Source organism: Apteryx mantelli, chromosome 11 (genome assembly GCF_036417845.1).
Source record: "Apteryx mantelli isolate bAptMan1 chromosome 11, bAptMan1.hap1, whole genome shotgun sequence".
In the NCBI taxonomy this organism is placed as follows: domain Eukaryota; kingdom Metazoa; phylum Chordata; class Aves; order Apterygiformes; family Apterygidae; genus Apteryx; species Apteryx mantelli.
Genome location: NC_089988.1, coordinates 18601174 through 18620592, shown reverse-complemented (window position 1 = coordinate 18620592; position 19419 = coordinate 18601174). Strand labels below are relative to the sequence as shown.

The 19419-nt window shown below is 53.4% G+C and overlaps 1 protein-coding gene across 1 annotated transcript; it reads left to right on the top strand.

The window, feature by feature from the left end:
- Nucleotides 1-5209: 5209 nt before the first annotated feature.
- LOC136993085 (olfactory receptor 14C36-like) lies at nt 5210-6115 on the top strand (the record flags this gene model as incomplete). The annotated part of the gene is made up of 1 exon (XM_067303100.1): nt 5210-6115. A coding segment is annotated over exon 1 (906 nt), but the record flags the coding sequence as incomplete, so codon positions are not given.
- Nucleotides 6116-19419: the final 13304 nt, after the last annotated feature.

The window sequence follows — 19419 nt, the reverse complement described above, 5'->3', positions numbered from 1 at the left end:
TCCCTGTAGCCATTGGAAGGGTGCTATGAGATTCCTCCAAGTTGAGATCTCTTCTCCAAGTGGAACCAGACCCATCTTCTCACAAAGCAAGTGCTCCAGCTCCCTGACTGTTGTGAGGGCCCTCGGCCAAACTCGCTCCCAGGTATCAACCTCTTTCTTGTTCTGGGAACCCAAACCTGGATGCAGGGTTCTAGATGGTGTCTAATGAATACTGACTAGAAGACCATCACCATTTTCCTTGACCTCCTGGCTGTGCTCCTGCTCATACAGCCCACGATGCTTCTGGCCTTCTTTGCTGCCAGGGAATGCTAGTGGCTCATGTTTTGCCTCCTGTCCCCCAGCACCCTCATGTCCTTTTCCACAGAGCTGTTCCCCAGGCCCTCAGGCCCCAGCCAGTGACACTGTGGAGTGTTGGTTTATCGCAGGTGCAAGCCCTGTAATTTGTCCCTGTTGAATTCCATGAGGTTGCTGACAGCCCATTCCTCCTGCCTGTCTAGGTCCCTCTCAATGGCAGCCCTCAAGCATATGGCTGGGCCCCTCTGCAGTTTTGGGTCCTCAACAAGCGTGATGAATATTGCCTCTTCCATGTCACTAATACAGTTGTTGGGCAGGACAAGTTCCTGGAGAGACCCGTGGTGCTCCACTTCTCCCTGGCCTCCAGGAAGAGTACTACCCATTCACCACTGCCCTCTGAGCCTCTGGTCATCCAAGCAGGTTTTTACCTATCTGGCTGTCTGCTCTTCTAGACTGTAACGTTCTAACATTCATGCAAGAATATTGTGGGAGACAGTGTCAAACAGTTTGCTAAAGTCTAGGTAAGGGACATTTACTCTTTTCCATCCACAAATACAGTGATTTATTCATAGAGGTCAATCAGGTTGGTGAGTCAGAATTTACCCTGGGTAAATCCATGCTAACTGTTCCCAGGCACCTTCTTTTCCTTCATGTGCCCAGAAATGTGATCTGAGAGGGTTTGTTCCATGACTCACTCCTCACCAAAGGGAGGCTGAACTGCCTGCAGCTCCCCAGGTTGCCCTTGTGGTCTTTTCTGAAGATGGATGTAACTATTGCCTTTCTCCTACTATCCCATCCCTGATCAGTTCCTCCTTCTTTGAAATTTCCAGATACAAGAAAGCATCACCCACATCGGCCCATCTGGCAGCTGTGTGAACAAGTTGTCCTTGATGCCCTCCAGAAACCTCCTGGCCTGCTTGCACTCTGCTCTTTGCCCTTCCAGTTCATGTCAGGGGGATTAAAGTCCCCCCAACAAGAACCAGGGCCTGTGATCCACAGACTTGCTCAGGTTGCTTAAAGGAGACTGCATCCACCTCCTCACCCTGATTGGGTGGTCTGTAGCTCCCACCATGATGTCACCCCTACTGTGATGCTCACCCACAAGCACTCACCCAAACCCTTGCCTCTCCCATGCAAGAGCACTGCACATCCGAGCTGCCCCTTCACACAAAAGACATCCTCCCTCCTCATCTTCTCTAACAGCCTCCTCTGAAGAGATTGTACCCTACAAGCATTGCCCTCCAGTCATGTGAGTGATCCCACCACATCTCAGTCATTCCAATGATGTTTCACACCTGTGAAAGCTTGTACATCTCCATCTGCTCCTGCTTCTCCCCCAGGCTGAATACATTTGCATATATTAGTGTTGCAGAGCATTAGCTGTGGCACAGAGAGCAGACTGGTTGTGGTGAAACCTGTTACCAAGAGCCAAAGACAACATGTGTGCAATGGCCCCACTTCAGAGCAGAGCCATGCTGGCATAGATAGCAGGTGGCAATGTAATGGTGAAAGGAGGTTCCCCCTGAGAGAGCAAAGCCTGCAGTGCCCAAGGCCAGGGAGAAACAGAACTGGGCTGTGCAGAAATGGCAGGAGAGGGGTTTGCTGCCTGAGCTGATTTGTAGCACCTTGGGGCCTGTGACAGAGGTGAAGCGATCTGCAGGCAGGACAAGGTGCCACTGAAGAAGTCCCTGGGCCTGAACAGCCTGTGATTTGGCACCCTAAGGTCATCATTAGCCCAGTGCCTCTTCATATCATCTGGTGGGAAGAAGAGATTCAGGCAGAGAAGAGCAAGAAGGGGTTGAGAGTGCAGAGACTGGGGCGGAGCCCTTGGTGTGATGTGCCTCCCATTTATGCAGCACACTTGGATGCAGTCGGGATGGACTTTGCCTAAAGGCAGTGGTGGGATTCAGTTGTCTGGGCACAGGTAGGAAAGCCTGAGATAACCTGAGCTGTCTGCCCAGCAACCACTCCAAAGGGGCATGGTTTTCCCATAGGTCCCATCCATGCAGTTGTGCTAGAAACCCCAGGCATCTGACATGGCCCTGCCAGCCTGTTTCTATGTCATTACATCAAGTGTCTGCACTGAATTCCATTAGCAGTTTGCACTGTAGGCATCTCCATGTGTCTCAGCATCATAGTGAGGGGTGCTCTAACAGTAGTGACCATCTAGTGTCATTTGAGATGGCCAAGGAAGTTCTCCACCTGGCCCCCAGCTCATGCTCTAGAAGGATGTGTGTCTCCCAGTTGCTCCATCAGAGCAAACAGACACGGGCACATGCCTGGGACCACCTCTGTCTCTTCCAATGTCACCAAGTGTCACCGGATAATTGACTCCCACCCCCCATTTCATGTGATTACAATGGGAGCTTAGAGAAAGAGCTCCCATGCAGACATCTGTGTTGTGCTCACTTCAGCTTGGGAAGGGGAATCCCACCTGCTGTGTGTTTGTGGCGTTCACAGGAGTTTGCTGAATCCCCCTCCAGCCCAGGGCCTTCCAAACCAGAATGAGGTGCCCACATTGACTCATCTGAGTCAACACCTGAACCATGTGTCAATGAGCTCCCTTCTTGCTCCTTTCTATGTGTCCTGCCTAGTTAAGAGATGGGAATAGGGGCTTCCAAAGTGGGACATTTCCACCTCTTGCAGATAACCATCTTCCGATGAAACAATATGTAATGCTGGAATGAGTCTTCCTGCAGTGCTTAGAGAGGGACCATTGGTGATTATTTTAGTTTATTGGAGTGAACATTTCCCAGGAGGAGGGAGCACAAGGGACAGAGAAATTCATGAGCTCAGCTGGGCCTCTGCTCCTGAGCGGGGCCAGGCTCCTGGGGTGGAGGGAGCTCATGGCAACCTGGCATCACTGCTGAGAGACAGCTGTGTGCAGGAGCAGCTCCTCTGCAAAGAGTAGCAGGGCTCCGGGCACTGCCTGCTGCTGCTACATGAGAGGTGACAAGGCAGATAGAAGGGAAAGGCAGTGTGGAGTGGGAGGAGAGAGGAGAGCTCCTTGTGGGAGAAATCTTCACAGCCCCTGACACGGTAAGTCCCTGGCTGCAGGGCAATGCTACTGAGGTTCCTGGAGGGCTCCTCTAAACCCATCCCTTCCCATAACTGATAGGCTTTTTAGGGATTGCTCTGCTGGCACATCCAGTGCATAGGCAGAGGAGGAGATGCGTCAGAGCAGGGATTCCCAGCCACACTGTCACAGGGACAGGGCGTGTAGCTCCATTCTGCCAGGGAAGGTGGCTGCAGGGGTGTGAAGCCAGGAAGCACATACAGGCCTGTGTAGGGCTGTGATTCAGAGCAGTGTCCCTGCGCTCCAGGGTGCTCTGTGCCCGGGGCAGTAACTCTCCTGCCTGCGGGGATGAGCCCTCCACCTGCCCAGGGAGCTCCCCACAGCACTATGGGGAGAACCTCTGGGTGAGAGGAGCAACCCCCGGCAGGGCAGGTTCATTCTCCTGCTGAGAGGGTGCTGCGTGGGTCACGGTTGCTCACAGCTCTAGCTCATGCACAGGAGATGTCCGAGGGGATCTTTTCAAGAGGAGATCAAGAGAAAGGCTGCTTGAAAGGGAAGGAGCTTTCCTTCAGATGTCTGCATTTTCAGTTTCCTAATTTTGACACGGAGAATGAAGGAACAAGTTTTCTTTTTTGGGAAGAAAGTGGGAGTACTAAACCTTCACTCTCCGAGATTAATTGGTCTGTGAGAAACCTCAGGAAGCCGCTTCATCCCCACCTTAGCCTACAGACAGCATCAACATTACCTTTGTGGTGTCATACGAGTTTACGTGACCTGCTGCTTAGGACGTGCATGCACAGAGATGCCCCTAGACAGTGCCCTGATCTGGGAGGTTTCTGTAGGGCAGAACTGAGCACACAGTGGGTGGGATGGGGTCTCTGAGCACTGACCATGAGAAGATGTTGTGACAGAGAAAGAGCTGCCAGCAGGGACAGCTCCAGGCAGGAGGGATGGGAAGGGAATGAGAGTGAACTGCAGGGCATGAGCCACCTCCTCTGCAGCCAGACCTCTGGCAGAGGAAAGGGGCATCTCTCCTGCTATGGGCCTATTTCATGCTGCCTGACAAAGGGGCTGAGAGAGAATGTCCTGCAATGTCACCGTCTGCAAGGTGGCATGCCCAGCTGGGTAAGGGGAAAGCTTTCCAGAATGCCTCTCTCTCTCTCTCTCTCTCTCTCTCTCTCTCTCTCTCCTTGCCTCCCTTGGCAGCAGGATCATGGTGCTGCTCCTTGTTTCCCCTCCTGTCCATGCTGCTCCTCTTCTTGTTTTGGAGCTTTCTGGGGTTGGGTGTTTTCAGCTGCAGTTCAGACACTGATGCTGCAAGTTGTGGAACAGAGGGGTCTGCATAGGAATGAGGTGGCCTCAGCTCCCTTCTAACATGTGGAGCTCCAGGAAAGGTAGTCTGTGGGGCTGGGAAATGAGCTGACTCTCCCTTCAGGAGAGTCCATCTGCAGTCCTAACGGTCCTTTCACTGTTTCCCTGTGGTGTCCTGCCAGCCTGCAACCTGCCCTCTAGAAAGGCACCGTTGTCTCATAGCACGTCTATGATATCTGAGAGCCCCATGAGGAAGGTGCAGAGATGGTGAGAGTATGGAGATGGTGGTGGGAGGCTGTATGTGGGCATCTGAAAAGAGCCCTGTGTGTCTTTGGCTAGAAGGGGAGTGTGGAGAGCTCCCTCAGGTGCCCGGAGAAAGGGTGAGAAGTTTGGAGCTGTGCACTTTGAAACTGGACTCGTGTGCTGTCAGCAGGGGCTGCTTTCTTTCTAGGGCAACATATGAGTGTGATCATCCTCCAGCTCCAAGAGAGAACTGCATCATTTGGGATTTCTTTGCTTGAAAGGTCTCTGCTAACTTCTCAATGTCTTTTCTTCTTTGCACAGTCCCCCATGCCTGGAGGTCGCAAAATGTCCAACAGCAGCTCCTTCAATGAGTTCCTCCTCCTGGCATTTGTGGATACGTGGGAGCTGCGGCTCTTGCACTTCTCACTCTTCCTGGGCACCTATCTGTCTGCCCTCCTGGGCAATGGCCTCATCATCACAGCTGTAACCTGCGACCACCACCTCCACACCCCCATGTACTTCTTCCTCCTCAACCTCTCTGTTCTGGACCTTGGCACCTTGTCCACCACAGTCCCCAAATCCATGGCCAATTCCCTGTGGGACACCAGGGCCATTTCCTACTCAGGATGTGCTGCTCAAGTCTTCCTGGTTGTCTTCTTCTTAGGAGGAGAGTATTTTCTCCTCACTGTTATGGCCTATGACTGCTACGTTGCCATCTGCAGACCCCTGCACTACAGCACACTCATGGGCAGCACAGCTTGTGTCAAAATGGCAACAGGTGCCTGGGCCAGTGCTTTTCTCCATGCTCTCCTGCACACTGTTAACACATTTTCCATACCACTCTGCCAAGGCAACACAGTGGATCAGTTCTTCTGTGAGATTCCGCAGATCCTCAAGCTCTCCTGCTCAGACTCCTACCTCAGTGAAGTTGGGCTTATTGCATTTAGTGCTTCTATAATATTTGGGTGTTTCATTTTCATTGTGCTGTCCTACGTGCAGATCTTCACTGTTGTGCTGAGGATCCCCTCTGAGCAGGCCCGAAACAAAGCCTTTTCCACATGCCTCCCTCACCTCGCCGTGGTCTCCCTGTTTCTCAGCACTGACGCTTTTGCCTACCTGAAGCCCCCCTCCATCTCCTCCCCAGCTCTGGATATGGTGTTAACTGTTCTGTACATGGTGGTGCCTCCAGCACTGAACCCCCTCATCTACAGCATGAGGAACAAGGAGTTCAAAGATGCCCTGAGGAAAGTGATTTCATGGACATTTTTCAGCAGTGGTAACATTGCCATTGCTCTCCACAAATGACTCCCACTGTGTCCTGTACCAGGACTGAGCTTTGTTTGCTCACTTTATTTTTATGTGGCTTTTATTACTGATGTTATTATTATTTGTTACCATGTTGCTACACAAATGCTTGGATTCATTCCACCTTCGCTGAGACTGCTCTGTTTCACCTGGTGCCCATATAAAGTTGTGTCCAACACTGGGTCAGAGCTGACTCCCTCACAGTATCTCTGTAATAAAGTAGGTTCTTGCGGGTGCAGTGCCTGAAGGCTGGGCTCTTCCTCCAAAGCTGCTGTCCCTCACACCCTGTCCCCAGCACATTTCCTTGAGACAATCTTGCCCACCCCGCATGCTGATCGTTACCCCAGAGGTCATCCTGCCAGACAAGGCTCCATGCCCAGCTGGAGGACTGGATGTCCAGCTGTGAGCCCTTGGAGGATGAGCCCTCTGCTGAGTCCTCTGCAGGGCTGGCAGGGAGCATGCAGAGGAGGTCCTGGGGCGATCTACTGGGCCTGTAGACTGTCCTCCTCCCATGGCGGGACTCAAACAGGGTCTGTCAGAACAAAGATGCAGCCCAGCTTGTTGCTGCATGAACAGGGAGGAGAAACTGCTCCAGGAAACTCCTCACACACCCAGCCTCTCGTACCAGCTATTTCCAGCACCGGCCATTCCCCATGGTCCTGGTGAGGTGTGATCTTTGAATGTGACTAGCTCTGTCTGCCTGCTGGCCTCAGTATGTGTGTGGAGGCAATGTCCAGCCATGCCTGGCCTCTCTGTGGGCTCAGACCTCAGCAGACCACAGAGCATGGCATTCTGCTAACACTGGGGTGAACAGGTACAGGGCTGGGCAGGGGTTGGGGACTGCTGGGAGGCTGTCAGGCAGGAGGGCGGAGGGGGACAGGGCATCAAGGACTGTCATGGGGACCATGCTGGGGGGATATTTCCCCACCCCAGAACGCACACTGTCCTGTGCCGTGCCTTCACAGTGGGACCGTGGGGCCACGTGCAGGGCATCAGGGCTGGGCCAGTGGAAGGATGAGGTGCAGATGGGAGCCATGACACTCCAGAAGCTCTCGACGGTTATGGAAGGGACTCGCTGCTGCTAGCAGGATCAGGGGTTTCTCAAGGGCTACAGGCACCAGCACCACCTGCCAGGACTCCCAGACCCAGCACAGACGGTTGGTGCCCAGCACTGCAGCTCGCAGTATCCCCCATCCTGTGTCACTGTCCTCTCTCAGGAGCACTGCCAGGTGCATCACTCCCTGCCCAGGTATGGAGAGGAGCTACTGGAGGTCTTCTCTTCTCATGCCTGCTGATCCCAGCTCTGCCCTGGCACTGGCCCACAGGTTCTGCCCTGGGTCATGTTATGTCTCCATTAGCTCTCCTCTGAGACCATGTAGAGATCTGCAGCACATAGCTCTGCTTGTAGCTGGCCACCATGGCTGACCTGCATAGTCCCAGGAGATCCCAGCAAGGCTGCGCTTGGAGATGAGGCTGTGATTGTCCTCAGTCAAAGTTGGTAGGGTGGTCTGACTGGGGGCCAAGGGGAGGAAAGGACAAGAGACAAAAAGGAGAAGATGCAGTAAGGGAAATTTCAGATGAGTTGAAGGATAAATAAAGAAACAACCATGGTAGTTGAGTAGCACTGGGGCAGGGGACAGGAAATCTTTAAAAACTCTCCTGGAGAAAGCACCTACCAACCTGATCTAACTTTCAAGTTAGCCCAGCTCAGAGGAGATCTTGGTCCTGGAGATCTCTGGTGGTCCCTCCCAACCCAAATCCTCTAGGAGAAAAGGGCTGGACAACCTTTTTCCCTTGGTAGACTGGAAAGGGAAGTCTGGAGAACTGGATTAGCCAAAGATGTCTGCACTGACGGGGAGTGGCCTGGGGTGAGATCAGACTCCTCCTTGTTGTCCCCCAAAATGAAGTCACTTCGTTGACCGTGGAGGGAATGAAAAGGATGTGTAGTGAGATATTTTAGTGACTCCTTTAAAAGACCATGGTAACACAACTATGTTGAGATTTGTGCAAATTCGGCCATCCAAAAGTAGAGGCCTTGGTGGCAGATGCACCAGCCATAGGGAAAGGGAAAAAGACCTCCGTTCTTTTAGAGGCTTTCAGCCTGGGCAGTGCCCTCAGTCGTCTACAACACAGGCTGTCCTAAGCTGTCCCAAACCTGCACCTCTTTCCCTGCAGCGTGTACACACCCAAGCTGCTTCCGCACCTTGCTCTCACTGCACTGTCTCCCCACCTTTACTGAAATCCCTCCGTCCTTGTTGGTGGCTCCTTGAAACACAAAGCCCGGGACTGATCACGGAGCTCCTCTGGGTGTCCAGTTGCACCACAGCACTACCTACGAGTGACGTTCCTTTTACCTGAAGTGCAGTCTGAACCTCTCAAGATGCAGTCTGTGGTTCTTTCCCCTTCTCATGCTTTTTCCCACTACCAAGAAAAGTTCCCTCATCTCTGAAACCACCCTGTCACAAGCAGTCACAGGTGACTATTCTATGGGCTTTAGCCTCCACTTCAGCAGGCTAAAGAAGCCCAGGTCCCTCAACCTCTCCATACTGGCCATGTGCTTCAGGCCCCCAAACCCATCTGGGCAGACCTCCTCTGCACCCTCTCCAGTTCTTCCCCATTCCTACAACACTGGGCGTACCACACTGGGACACGCTATTGCAGACATTGCCGCACCAGTGCTGAGTCAAGGGGGATAAGAACTGCCCTTGCCTGGGTGGCCAGGCTCTTGTTAACACAGCCCTGTATGCAGCTGGCCTCATTTGTGCTGAGCACACACCATGCACTCATATGGCATTCCCGTGAGGTCCAGGGCCTTCTCCTTCTCCTTGGGGTCCCTCCTCTGCCTGTCAGGTTTCTGCCTGTCCTGATGCATGGGCTGTTCTGCCCCACTGATGAGCCTTTCAAACAGGACAGAATGTGGAGTATAGTCCCCTGCATACCCCACCTTTACCTGGCTTCCTGGTAAAGTATGACCCATTCATGAAAACCCTCTAAGCTCGATCATCCAAGCAGGTTTTTTGCCCATCTGGATGCCTACAGGACAGCCACTACTCTCCTCTCCTCCACAAGTACTGGTCTTTTATCACAGAAGGCAATCAGGTGGGTCAGGAATGATTTACCTTGGGTAACGCCATGCCGACTGTTCCCAGACACCTTCTGTCACATGTGCTCAGAACTGTGATCTGAGAGGACTGGCTCAATGACACACTCCTCACCAATGTGAGACCAAATGGCCTGGAGCTCCCTGGTCTGTCCTGGGTGCCTTTTTTTGAAGATGGGCACAACATATTCCTTCTTGTGGTCATTGGGACCACACACACCCCCATCCCCGATCTCCACAACCTTTCAAAGATGATAGAGAGCAGCCTTGCTGTCACAGCAGCCAGCTCTCTCAACATCCCTGGATGCCAGCCATCCAATCCCTTAGACTTCTCTGGGTTGAGTTCTTGCAAGTCATCCCTCACTCAGGACTTAGGCACTGCGAGTTTTTTTCTTCAGCAGTCCTGACTCTAGGCACAACAGCTCAGGAGACCTTGCTGGTGAAGACTGAAGCCAGGAAGGACTTCACTTCCCCAGACCTATCTACATCTGCTTTTACTAGACCCTCTGCCCCATTCAGCAGTGAGCCCACATTTCCTTGTTCATTCTTTTACTGTCACTGAAGCAGCAGCAGCTCTTCTTCCTGTCCTTGACATCCCCTGCAAGTGTCTCTGTCCCAGGGGATCTATCGCAGAGGAGCTTTGGCTTCCTTAACACCATCCCTGCTTTGCTGGACAATATCTCTAAATGCCTCCTTTGCAGCCTCTCCCTTCTTCCCCTTTCCGTATGCTGCCTTATTGCCCTGGAGCTCACGTGGGAGCTCCCTGTTTAGCCAAGTTGCGATCCAGAGATGGCTACTAATTTTACAAACTGTACGTTACGGAGCATTCTTGTGCTTGAAAGGTGCTTAATGACCTGCTGGCTTTCCTGAGCTCCTCTGCCCTTCAGAGCTGCCTCCCTTTGTCCATCCCATGGAAGAGCTCCATACATCCAAGCTACCCCTTCACACACAGGGCATCCCCCTCCTCATCTTCCCTGGTGGTGTCTCTTGAAGAACTTGCACCCTGTCTTTGAAGGACACCAGTCATGTGAGTGATTCTACCACACCTCAGTTATTCCAACCATGTGGCACTCCTCTGGCAGCTTGTGCATCTCCATCTGCTCCTGGCTGCATCCCAGGCTGCATATGTTTGCATACATTTGGGCAGCACAGCATCAGCTGTGGTGCCGGCTGAAGATTTGTCACAGGGAAACAGGTTATCAAGGACCATATGCATGTAAAGGCTTTGATTGCAAGTGGTGACATGCTGGCCTGGATAGCAGGTGGCAATGTAATGGTGAAAGGAGGTTCCCAATGAGAGAGCAAAGCCTGCAGTGCCCAAGACCAGCGAGAAACAGAGCTGGGCTGTGCAGGAATGGCAGGAGAGGGGTTGGCTGCCTGAGCTGACTCTGCAGCACCTTGGGGTCTGTGACAGAGGTGAACCAATCTCCAGGCAGGACAAGGTGCCACTGAAGAGGTCCCTGGTTCCGTGATCCAGCCACCCTGAGGTAATCATTAGCCCAGTCCCTGTTCATATCATCCTGGGGGGTGAGAAGGGGTTCAGGAGGAGGAGAGCTAGAAGGATTTGAAAGTGCAGAGACTAGAGTGGAGCCCTTGGTGTGATGTGCCTCCCATTTGTGCAGCATGCTTGAATGTAGACAGTGCAGACTGTGCCTAAAGGCAGTGGTGGGATTCATTTGTTTGGGCACAGGTAGGAAATGCAAGATGCCCTGGGGCACTTGCCCAGCAAGCACTCCAAAAAGGCATGGCTTCCTGTAGGTCCCATGCTGGAACTACTAGAGACATGTGGATGTGCTGGACACCCCAGGCATCCGACATGGCCCTGCCAGCCTATTTCTATGTCATTAAATCAAGTGTCTGCACTGAATTGCATTAGCTGTTTGTAACATTGGGATCTTCCTGTTTCTCAGCTTTATGGTGAGTGGAGCTCTAATAGTAGGAGGCATCTAGTGTCATTTCAGATGGCCAAGGGAATTCTCCAGCTGGCCCCCAACTCATGCTCTAGAAGGATGGGGGTGTCATAGCTGCTCCATCAGAGCAAGCAGACTCTGGCACATGCCTTGGTCCACCTCTGTCTCTTCCAATGTCACCAGGTGTTTGTGTGTGAGCAACTGACTCCCACCCTCCATCTCTAGTGATTATAATGGGAGCTTAGACCAGGATCTCCCATGCAGACACCTATGTTGTGCTCACTCCAGTTTTGGCAAGGGGAATCCCACCGCCTGTATATCTGTGGAGTTCATAGGAGGGATCTGCATCCCACTGCATCCCAGGGGCTTCTAAATGGGCATGAGATGCCCAGATTAACTCATCTGAATCAATACTTGAAGGATGGGAAAATGAGCTTCCTTCTTGGCCCTTTCTAGGTGTCCTGCCAGTTAAGACATGGGAAGATGGATTTCCAAAGCGGGACATTTCTACCTGTCGTAGATAACAATCCTCTGATGAAACAAGTTACAATGCTGTAACTGGTCTCTCTGTATTGCTTAGAGAGGGACCATCAGTGATTATTTTAGTTTATTGCAGTGAACATTTCCCAGGAGGAGGGAGCACAAGGGACAGAGAAATTCATGAGCTCAGCTGGGCCTCTGCTCCTGAGAGGGGCCAGGCTCCAGGGATGGAGGGAGCTCATAGCAACCGGGCAGCACTGCCCAGAGACAGCTGTGTGCAGGAGCAGCTCCTCTGCAAAGAGCAGCAGGGCTCTGGGCACTGCTTGCTGCTGCTGCCAGATGAGACATGACAGAGAGAAGTGCAAGGCAATGTGGAGTGGGAGGAGAGAGGAGAGCTCCTTGTGGGGGAAATCTTCACAGCCCCTGACACGGTAAGTCTCTGGCTGCAGGGCAATGCTACTGAGGTTCCTGGAAAGGTCTTGAAATCATTCCAGTCTCACCATTACATTTTTAAGGAAGTCTCTCCCAGCTTCTCCTTTGCAGAGGAGGGGGAGATGCTTCAGAGCAGGGATTCCCTGCCACAGCGTCACAGGGACAGGGCATCTTGCTACCTTCTCCCAGGGATCCTGCAGGGGTGTGAAGCTGGGGTGTGCACACAGATCTGCGCAGGGCTGTGATTCAGAGCAGTGTCCCTGCGCCCCAGGGTGCTGTGTGCCCAGGGCAGTGACTCTGCCACCTGCAAGGGTCAGAACTCAGCCTGCCCGGGGAGCTCTCCATGGCACTGCCGGCAGAAGCTCTGGGTGGGAGGAGAGATCGCCGGCAGGGCAGCTTGAGCCTCCTGTCAAGAGGATGCTATGTGGGTCAGGGCTGCTCACAGCTCCAGCTCACTCCCAGGACATTTCTGGAGGAGTCTTTCCAAAAGGAAGGTCAAGTCAGGGGATACATGAAAGAGAAGGAGCTGTCATGAGTCTGTGCTTTCAGTCTGATTCTCTTTGGGTGGGGTGTAATGGGATTGGATCTGTCAGGTTTAGACAGGGGACTGAGACAGTGACACTGAGAGAGGAGCAGTTCTGGGAGGGACTCAGCAAATGCCTTCATCCACCCCTCAGCCTAAGGACAGAAGCAGCATCACCTTTGCAGCCTCAGCAAGGTTTCTCTCCCCTGCTCCATAGCACCTGCAAACACGGAGGTGCCCTGGGCAGCGTCCTGCCCCCGGGAGGTTTCTGCAGGGCAGAGCTGAGCACCCAGTGGGTGGGATGGGGTGTGTGAGCACTGAGAGGGGAGAGACGTGGGGACAGAGAAACAGCTCCCTGCAGGGACGGCTCCAGGCAGCAGAGTCATGCTCCAAGTGTGAGAGGAAACTGTCAACTCCAAGGCCTCCTCTCCTCTCCCAGCAAGCACAGCCCTCTGCTCTCAAGGTTATGGGGTCCAGATAAAGGAAACAAGAGAAGCCTTAAAACTACTAATGACCCCACATTTTTTAGAAGTGGGAGTGAAGATGCTGAAAATGCCTTCAACAGTATGTGTGGATGAAGTCTGACTCGAACTGGGGATATAGATTTTAGTCGCCCCTCTTCCCATTTACACAGTGCTGTAGGTCAGGGTTGACTCCTCTGGAGCTCATGGGCAAAAGCCCCTACTCCTTGTGTCAAACTTGGCCAGCATAAACCAGAGCTCAAGCCATGGAGCTCAGTGACACTGCTGCTGAGATGGGGAGAGGTAATGTGTGTGTGTTTGGGGGAGGTTATGAGAAATTTTTGCTCAGAGAAGTCTGTCCTAACTTGTCAATGTGTCTCCTTCCTCAGACAGTCCCCCTGTGCCCCAAAGGAGCAAATGTCCAACAGCAGCTCCCTCAACGAGTTCCTCCTCCTGGCATTTGCAGACACGCGGGAGCTGCAGCTCTTGCACTTCTCGCTCTTCCTGGGCATCAACCTGGCTGCCCTCCTGGGCAATGGCCTCATCACCACAGCTGTAGCCTGCAACCACCGCCTCCACACCCCCATGTACTTCTTCCTCCTCAACCTCTCCCTTCTCGACCTTGGCTCCATCTCCACCACTGTCCCTAAATCCATGGCCAATTCCCTGTGGGACACCAGGGTCATTTCCTATTTGGCATGTGCTGCTCAAGTCTTTTTCTTCCTTTTCTTAATTTCAGCAGAGTATTTTCTCCTCACTGTCATGGCCTATGACCGCTATGTTGCCATCTGCAAACCCCTGCACTATGGGAGCATCATGGGCAGCAGAGCTTGTGCCAAAATGGCAGCAGCTGCCTGGGCCAGTGCTTTTCTCAGTGCTCTCCTGCACACTGCTAACACATTTTCAATACCACTCTGCCAAGGCAACAGAGTGGACCAGTTCTTCTGTGAAGTTCCGCAGATCCTCAAGCTCTCCTGCTCAGACACCTACCTCAGGGAAGCTGGGCTTCTTGTGGTTAGCGCCTGTTTAGGCTTTGGGTGTTTCATTTTCATTGTGCTGTCCTATGTGCAGATCTTCACTGCTGTGCTGAGGATCCCCTCTGAGCAGGGCCGGCACAAAGCCTTTTCCATGTGCCTCCCTCACCTGGCTGTGGTCTCCCTATTTGCCAGCACTATCATCTTTGCCCATCTGAAGCCCCCCTCCCTCTCCTCCCCAGCTCTGAATCTGGTGGTGGCTGTTCTGTACACGGTGGTGCCTCCAGCAGTGAACCCTCTCATCTACAGCATGAGGAACAAGGAACTCAAGGACGCACTGAAGAAACTGGTTCAACTTCTTGTAGTTCAGCAGCAATAAGCTGCCCATCTCTCCTCACAACCAACTCCCAGTTTATCTCAGACAACTCTTGTGCTTTGGGAGTTCTGTCTGCGATAGTCACATTTGTGAACAAATGTTTGAATTCATCCCACCTCTCCAGAGGCACAAACCCCATCTGTCTGACTCGGAGGCTTTCTGTAAATCTGCCGACCACTGTGTCAGAGCTGGCCTCCCTTGCAGCATCTCTGTAATAAAAGGGGATTTCATCAGTACACTGCCTGTAGACTGGGCTCTTCTTCCCAAGCTGGAGCCAAGAATGAGCTCAGGGAATTGCACCCAAAAAGGCCCTTTTGCCGTGCCTGGGTTTTTCCATGGGCTTAGCAGGTTGTGCTCATAGGGTGATGTGTGAGGGAATGAGGGCTGGATTCAGCTGTCACTTGTGGGTGCCCAGTGGCCCTGGAGAGGGTGAGTGCTCAAGAGGTGTCTGCTGGGGGCTGTCTCAAATATTAGAGGGCTGGTGACAGATGCCCATCCTTCTGGAAGGCAATATGGAGCCACCCGGAGAGGAGAGGGGATTTCCAGGGACAGCATGTTCCTGGGACAGGCAGTGAGTGGAGACTCCCAAAACCAAGTGGGGTCACCCAAAGTCAAGGGCCAAACCGAGGAATGCACCAAATCAGGGCTCTGCAATCTCAGGAGAGGCAGTGGAGACTCCTCAGGCACAGGGAAGGCAGCCTCAAGAGCGATTCATGTCACCTACAATGAAAAACCATGGCTGGATCTAATGGCACATCTGACCCCATCCTGAGCCATTGGAAATGCCTTGTGATTGCTCTGAGCATCTTCCACAGCCACAGACACCTGGGGAGGGAGTTGTTAGGTGCAGTGATGCTGGGCCAGCTAGGTCTACCCTGACCAGCACGGCCAGTGTGGAGTCACCCTGGGGTCCCACAGCCTGCTCACCCTGCAGAGCAGCACTGCCAGCCCAGGGAACACAGTGGAGGGATGCAGGAGTGGCTGGGCAGGCCAGCACGGACACACTGACCTGGGGAAAGGCTCTCTGGAGAACAGGGACATCCCTGGAGAAGAACAAAGGTGCCATTGTGTGCTTGTGGGGAAGTATAAATGAAAATCTGTTTCTGTGCGTGCCAGCTTGGGGCAGGCTGCCCTGTCACTGGAGCTGCCTGAGGAGCCCCGGGGCCAGGACTTGTGTGCTGTCCTGGGGAGAGGAGCTGGTCGGAGGGGCTGCTGGCAGTCCAAGTTAAGGATCTCCTGGTCACGAGAGCAGTGGAGACATGGAGTGAGCAGCCTCCCTTTCCTTGGGACATTGCTGGCCCCCAGCCCTGATGCTGATGGGGAGGCTGACACCCCTCTCTGCCCCCAGGACCTGCTGTGCCCTTCAGAGGGTCTGGGGCTGTGGTGTGAGTGCCCAGAGCTCTGAAGCCCCCTGCAGTGGGCACTGCTGGGGGCCACCGCCAGCCTGGGCTTCTCTGGTGGGTGACCTGGGGAGAGGGCAGGGGAGGTGGGGAGAGCTGGGGAGGGTCTGGGCTGCACTGGGAAGGGCCCAGGAGGGAAAAAATTCCAGCAGGCAGGTACTGTGTGTGAACAGCAGTGTGGGAGCACAGAGCTGTGTACTTGCAGGGCAAATGCAGGTGTCCTGGGAAAGGCACCAGGACATGGCGGGTGCAGGAGAGAAGAGCCCAGGTTGTTCCCTGTGTTGCACGGACACACTGGGGAAGCTGCGCCAGGGCCATCATCCCACACCAGCCCCTCACATCACCCCTTTCCAGCACTGGCTGCTCACCCCAGCTGTGGGGTTGTCCATGGCCAGCTGCGTCCTCCTGCAGGTTTCTCTATCCCGACAGAGGGGAAAAGGGCAGCCTTGCATGGCCTCTCTTCTGTGCCAGAGCCCAGCAGAACCCGGAGCACGGCTGTTTGCTGCCCCCCACGTGGGGCACAAGTCAGGCTGGATAGGGGCCCTCCAGGCTCCAGAGGAATTTTTAAAAGTTATTTAATAATCCACCAGCCCTTTCCGTATCCAAGGTCTCTGGCTGCACCTCCAGCTGTGCTCTGGCTTTCCTCACTCCATCCCTGCATGCATATAAAATGTCTCCATGATCCCTCTGGGCAGCCTGTCCCCTTTCCAACCTCTGTGCATGTCCACCCCAACACCCTGAGTGCTGGTGCTGCTGCCAGGGCAGAGGTGGAGGATCCCCGCAGCCCTTCCTCAGGGATCTCCCCAGGGAAACACTGTGCCCAGTCGCAGACTCAGCCCCAGCCCCAGCATGGCAGAGGGGAGCTGCCCTCTCCTGACCCCTCTGGATGTGCCAACCCCACCTCAGCCCAATCCTGAAAGGTTCCAACGCAGTCCTGGAGGGAGCTGGAGGTACCTCTCCTAACTGCATTGTAAAATCAGACCCAAGTGGCTGCCCTCATTTTTTTGTCCAGCTACGACTCCACGTGCACTGTTAGCTGAGTAGGGCTCCAAATGTGAAGTTCTCCTTACAGCTTTACATTGGCTGTCAGGCAAGTGTTGCTGTGGATATATGGTCATCTTTTGCATCTAAAACCTTCTCTGGGTGCTGCTCAGGTCCCAGCATCCCTTTCTAAGGCTTTCTTGACTGTAGTGCAGAGACCGGTTCGAGGTAGAGACAGGAAGTCAGGTCAGCAGGATGGGCACAGGGACGGGTCCAGACATGAGAGGCACAGGGCCAGGCACAGGCATGTCCACAGCATAACTCAGGCATGGCTCCAGCCTGTGATTCTTCATTGAGGGTGCAGGAATCACTCTCCAGTGCCCCTTCTCCAGGCCTCTGGGGTCCCCACTGCCTCTCCGGGGACTGCAGAGCCCTCGTTTCCCCCTGCACACCTGGATTTAGTGCTCTACCTTCTGGTCACTCCACCACCATGGACTGTCCCTCATTTAGAGAGGTTCCACTCACTGCCCACACCAGGCACATGTTGTCCCTGGAGATCCCCTGAGGTCTCCTGGCAGCTCCAGATTCCCCTCCAGAAGGATGGGCATCTCTCATCAGCACTATCACCTGTGGGACCACCTCGGGCACAAAATTCAGAGACCATTCCCCATCTCCACTAGCACTGGTCACTGAGAGATGAAACCAGGATCCAGCCCTCAGTCCCCAACAGATCACATGGAGACTCTGAGCTTGTCCCCCGCATCTCATGGAGTTCACAAGCAGAGCAGCAGACCCTTTCATGGTGCAATATCTTTGGACGTAGTTTTGACTCTGGCTTCTGAAGAAAGGCCAGACTTCAGGCATGTGATGGAGGGGATCCCCTTTTATTATAGCAATGTTCTTGTGCAAGCCAGGTCTGGCCTAAATGCACCCAATGCCTGGTCCTGCCTGAGCTCACAGGAATGCACAGGGAAGCACAAACCTACCACCACCATGTTACAAGAGCACTGAGACCATACACACACATTGGAGCAAGGCAGGACAGTGTGGAACTGAGGAGAAAAGCCCTGAAAAGAGAAAGTCCTGCTGCTATTGGTGGATGTGTCTCCAAGGAAGCTGCAGGCCCCACACAAAGGCTGCAGTGAGGAAATGCCTGCTGTGGCAGTGGGGAAATGGTCCTGAGGAGCAGAGGGTCTGTCCCCACAGGCTTTGTCCAGCATCTTCTCCCCTTCATTCCCACTGCGCTTTGAGTGTTGGAGCTCTGTAGAGGGAAGGGACTAGCCCACGGTGACAGCTGGCTGCAAAGAGAAACTGCACTGCACTGGGGGCATCTGAGGGAGCTCAGACTAGCGGCTCAGAGGTTCCCCCATCTCTGCTGATTAAGGGGGAAGCCTCATCCAATTCAAATGAGAGATTCTTGAGGAGAAGTAGGATGAGCCTAAACATTTCCTTTTAACATAAATATAATATAGAAAAGTAAAAAGGAAATAAATGAACAATAAATATACTTGAGGCCATATACCCTGGGAATGAGGAGGAGATGCACATGGGACAGTTATTGGCACTGACATTGTGCCCATTGGATCACTTTCCTCAATGCATCCTTGAGCTCCTTGTTCCTCATGCTATAGATGAGAGGGTTCACTGCTGGAGGCACCACTGCGTACAGAACAGCCACCACCAGATCCGGAGCTGGTGAGGAGATGGAGGGGGGCTTCAGGTAGGCAAAAAATGAGGTGCTGACAAATAGGGAGACCACAGCCAGGTGAGGGAGGCACATGGAAAAGGCTTTGTGCCGGCCCTGCTCAGAGGGGATCCTCAGCACAACTGTGAAGATCTGCATGTAGGACAGTACAATGAAAATGAAACACCCAAAGACTAAAGAGGCACTAACCACCAGAAGCCCAACTTCCCTGAGGTAGGCGTCTGAGCAGGAGAGCTTGAGGATCTGCGGAACTTCACAGAAGAACTGGTCCACTGTGTTGCCTTGGCAGAGTGGTATGGAAAATGTGTTAGCAGTGTGCAGCAGCGCATTGAGAAAAGCACTGGCCCAGGCAGCTGCTGCCATTTTGACACAAGTCCTGCTGCCCATGAGGGTCCCGTAGTGAAGGGGCTTGCAGATGGCAACAAAGCGGTCATAGGCCATGACTGTGAGTAGAGAACACTCAGCTCCAACTGAAAAGAAAAACAGAAAGACCTGGACAACACATCCCGAGTAGGAAATGGCTCTGGTGTCCCACAGGGAATTGGCCATGGATTTGAGGACAGTGGTGGAGATGGAGCCAAGGTCCAGAACAGAGAGGTTGAGGAGGAAGAAGTACATGGGGGTGTGGAGGCGGTGGTCGCAAGCTACGGCTGTGATGATGAGGCCGTTGCCCAGGAGGGCAGCCAGGTAGATGCCCAGGAAGAGCGAGAAGTGCAAGAGCTGCAGCTCCCGTGTGTCTGCGAATGCCAGGAGGAGGAACTCGGTATAGGAGCTGCTGTTGGACATTTGCTCCTTTAGGGCACAAGAGGATTCTCTAAGGAAGAAGAGATATTGAAAAGTTAGGGCAGGCTTCTCTGAGTAAAACTTTCTCATAACCTCCCCCAAACACACACACATTACCTCTTCCC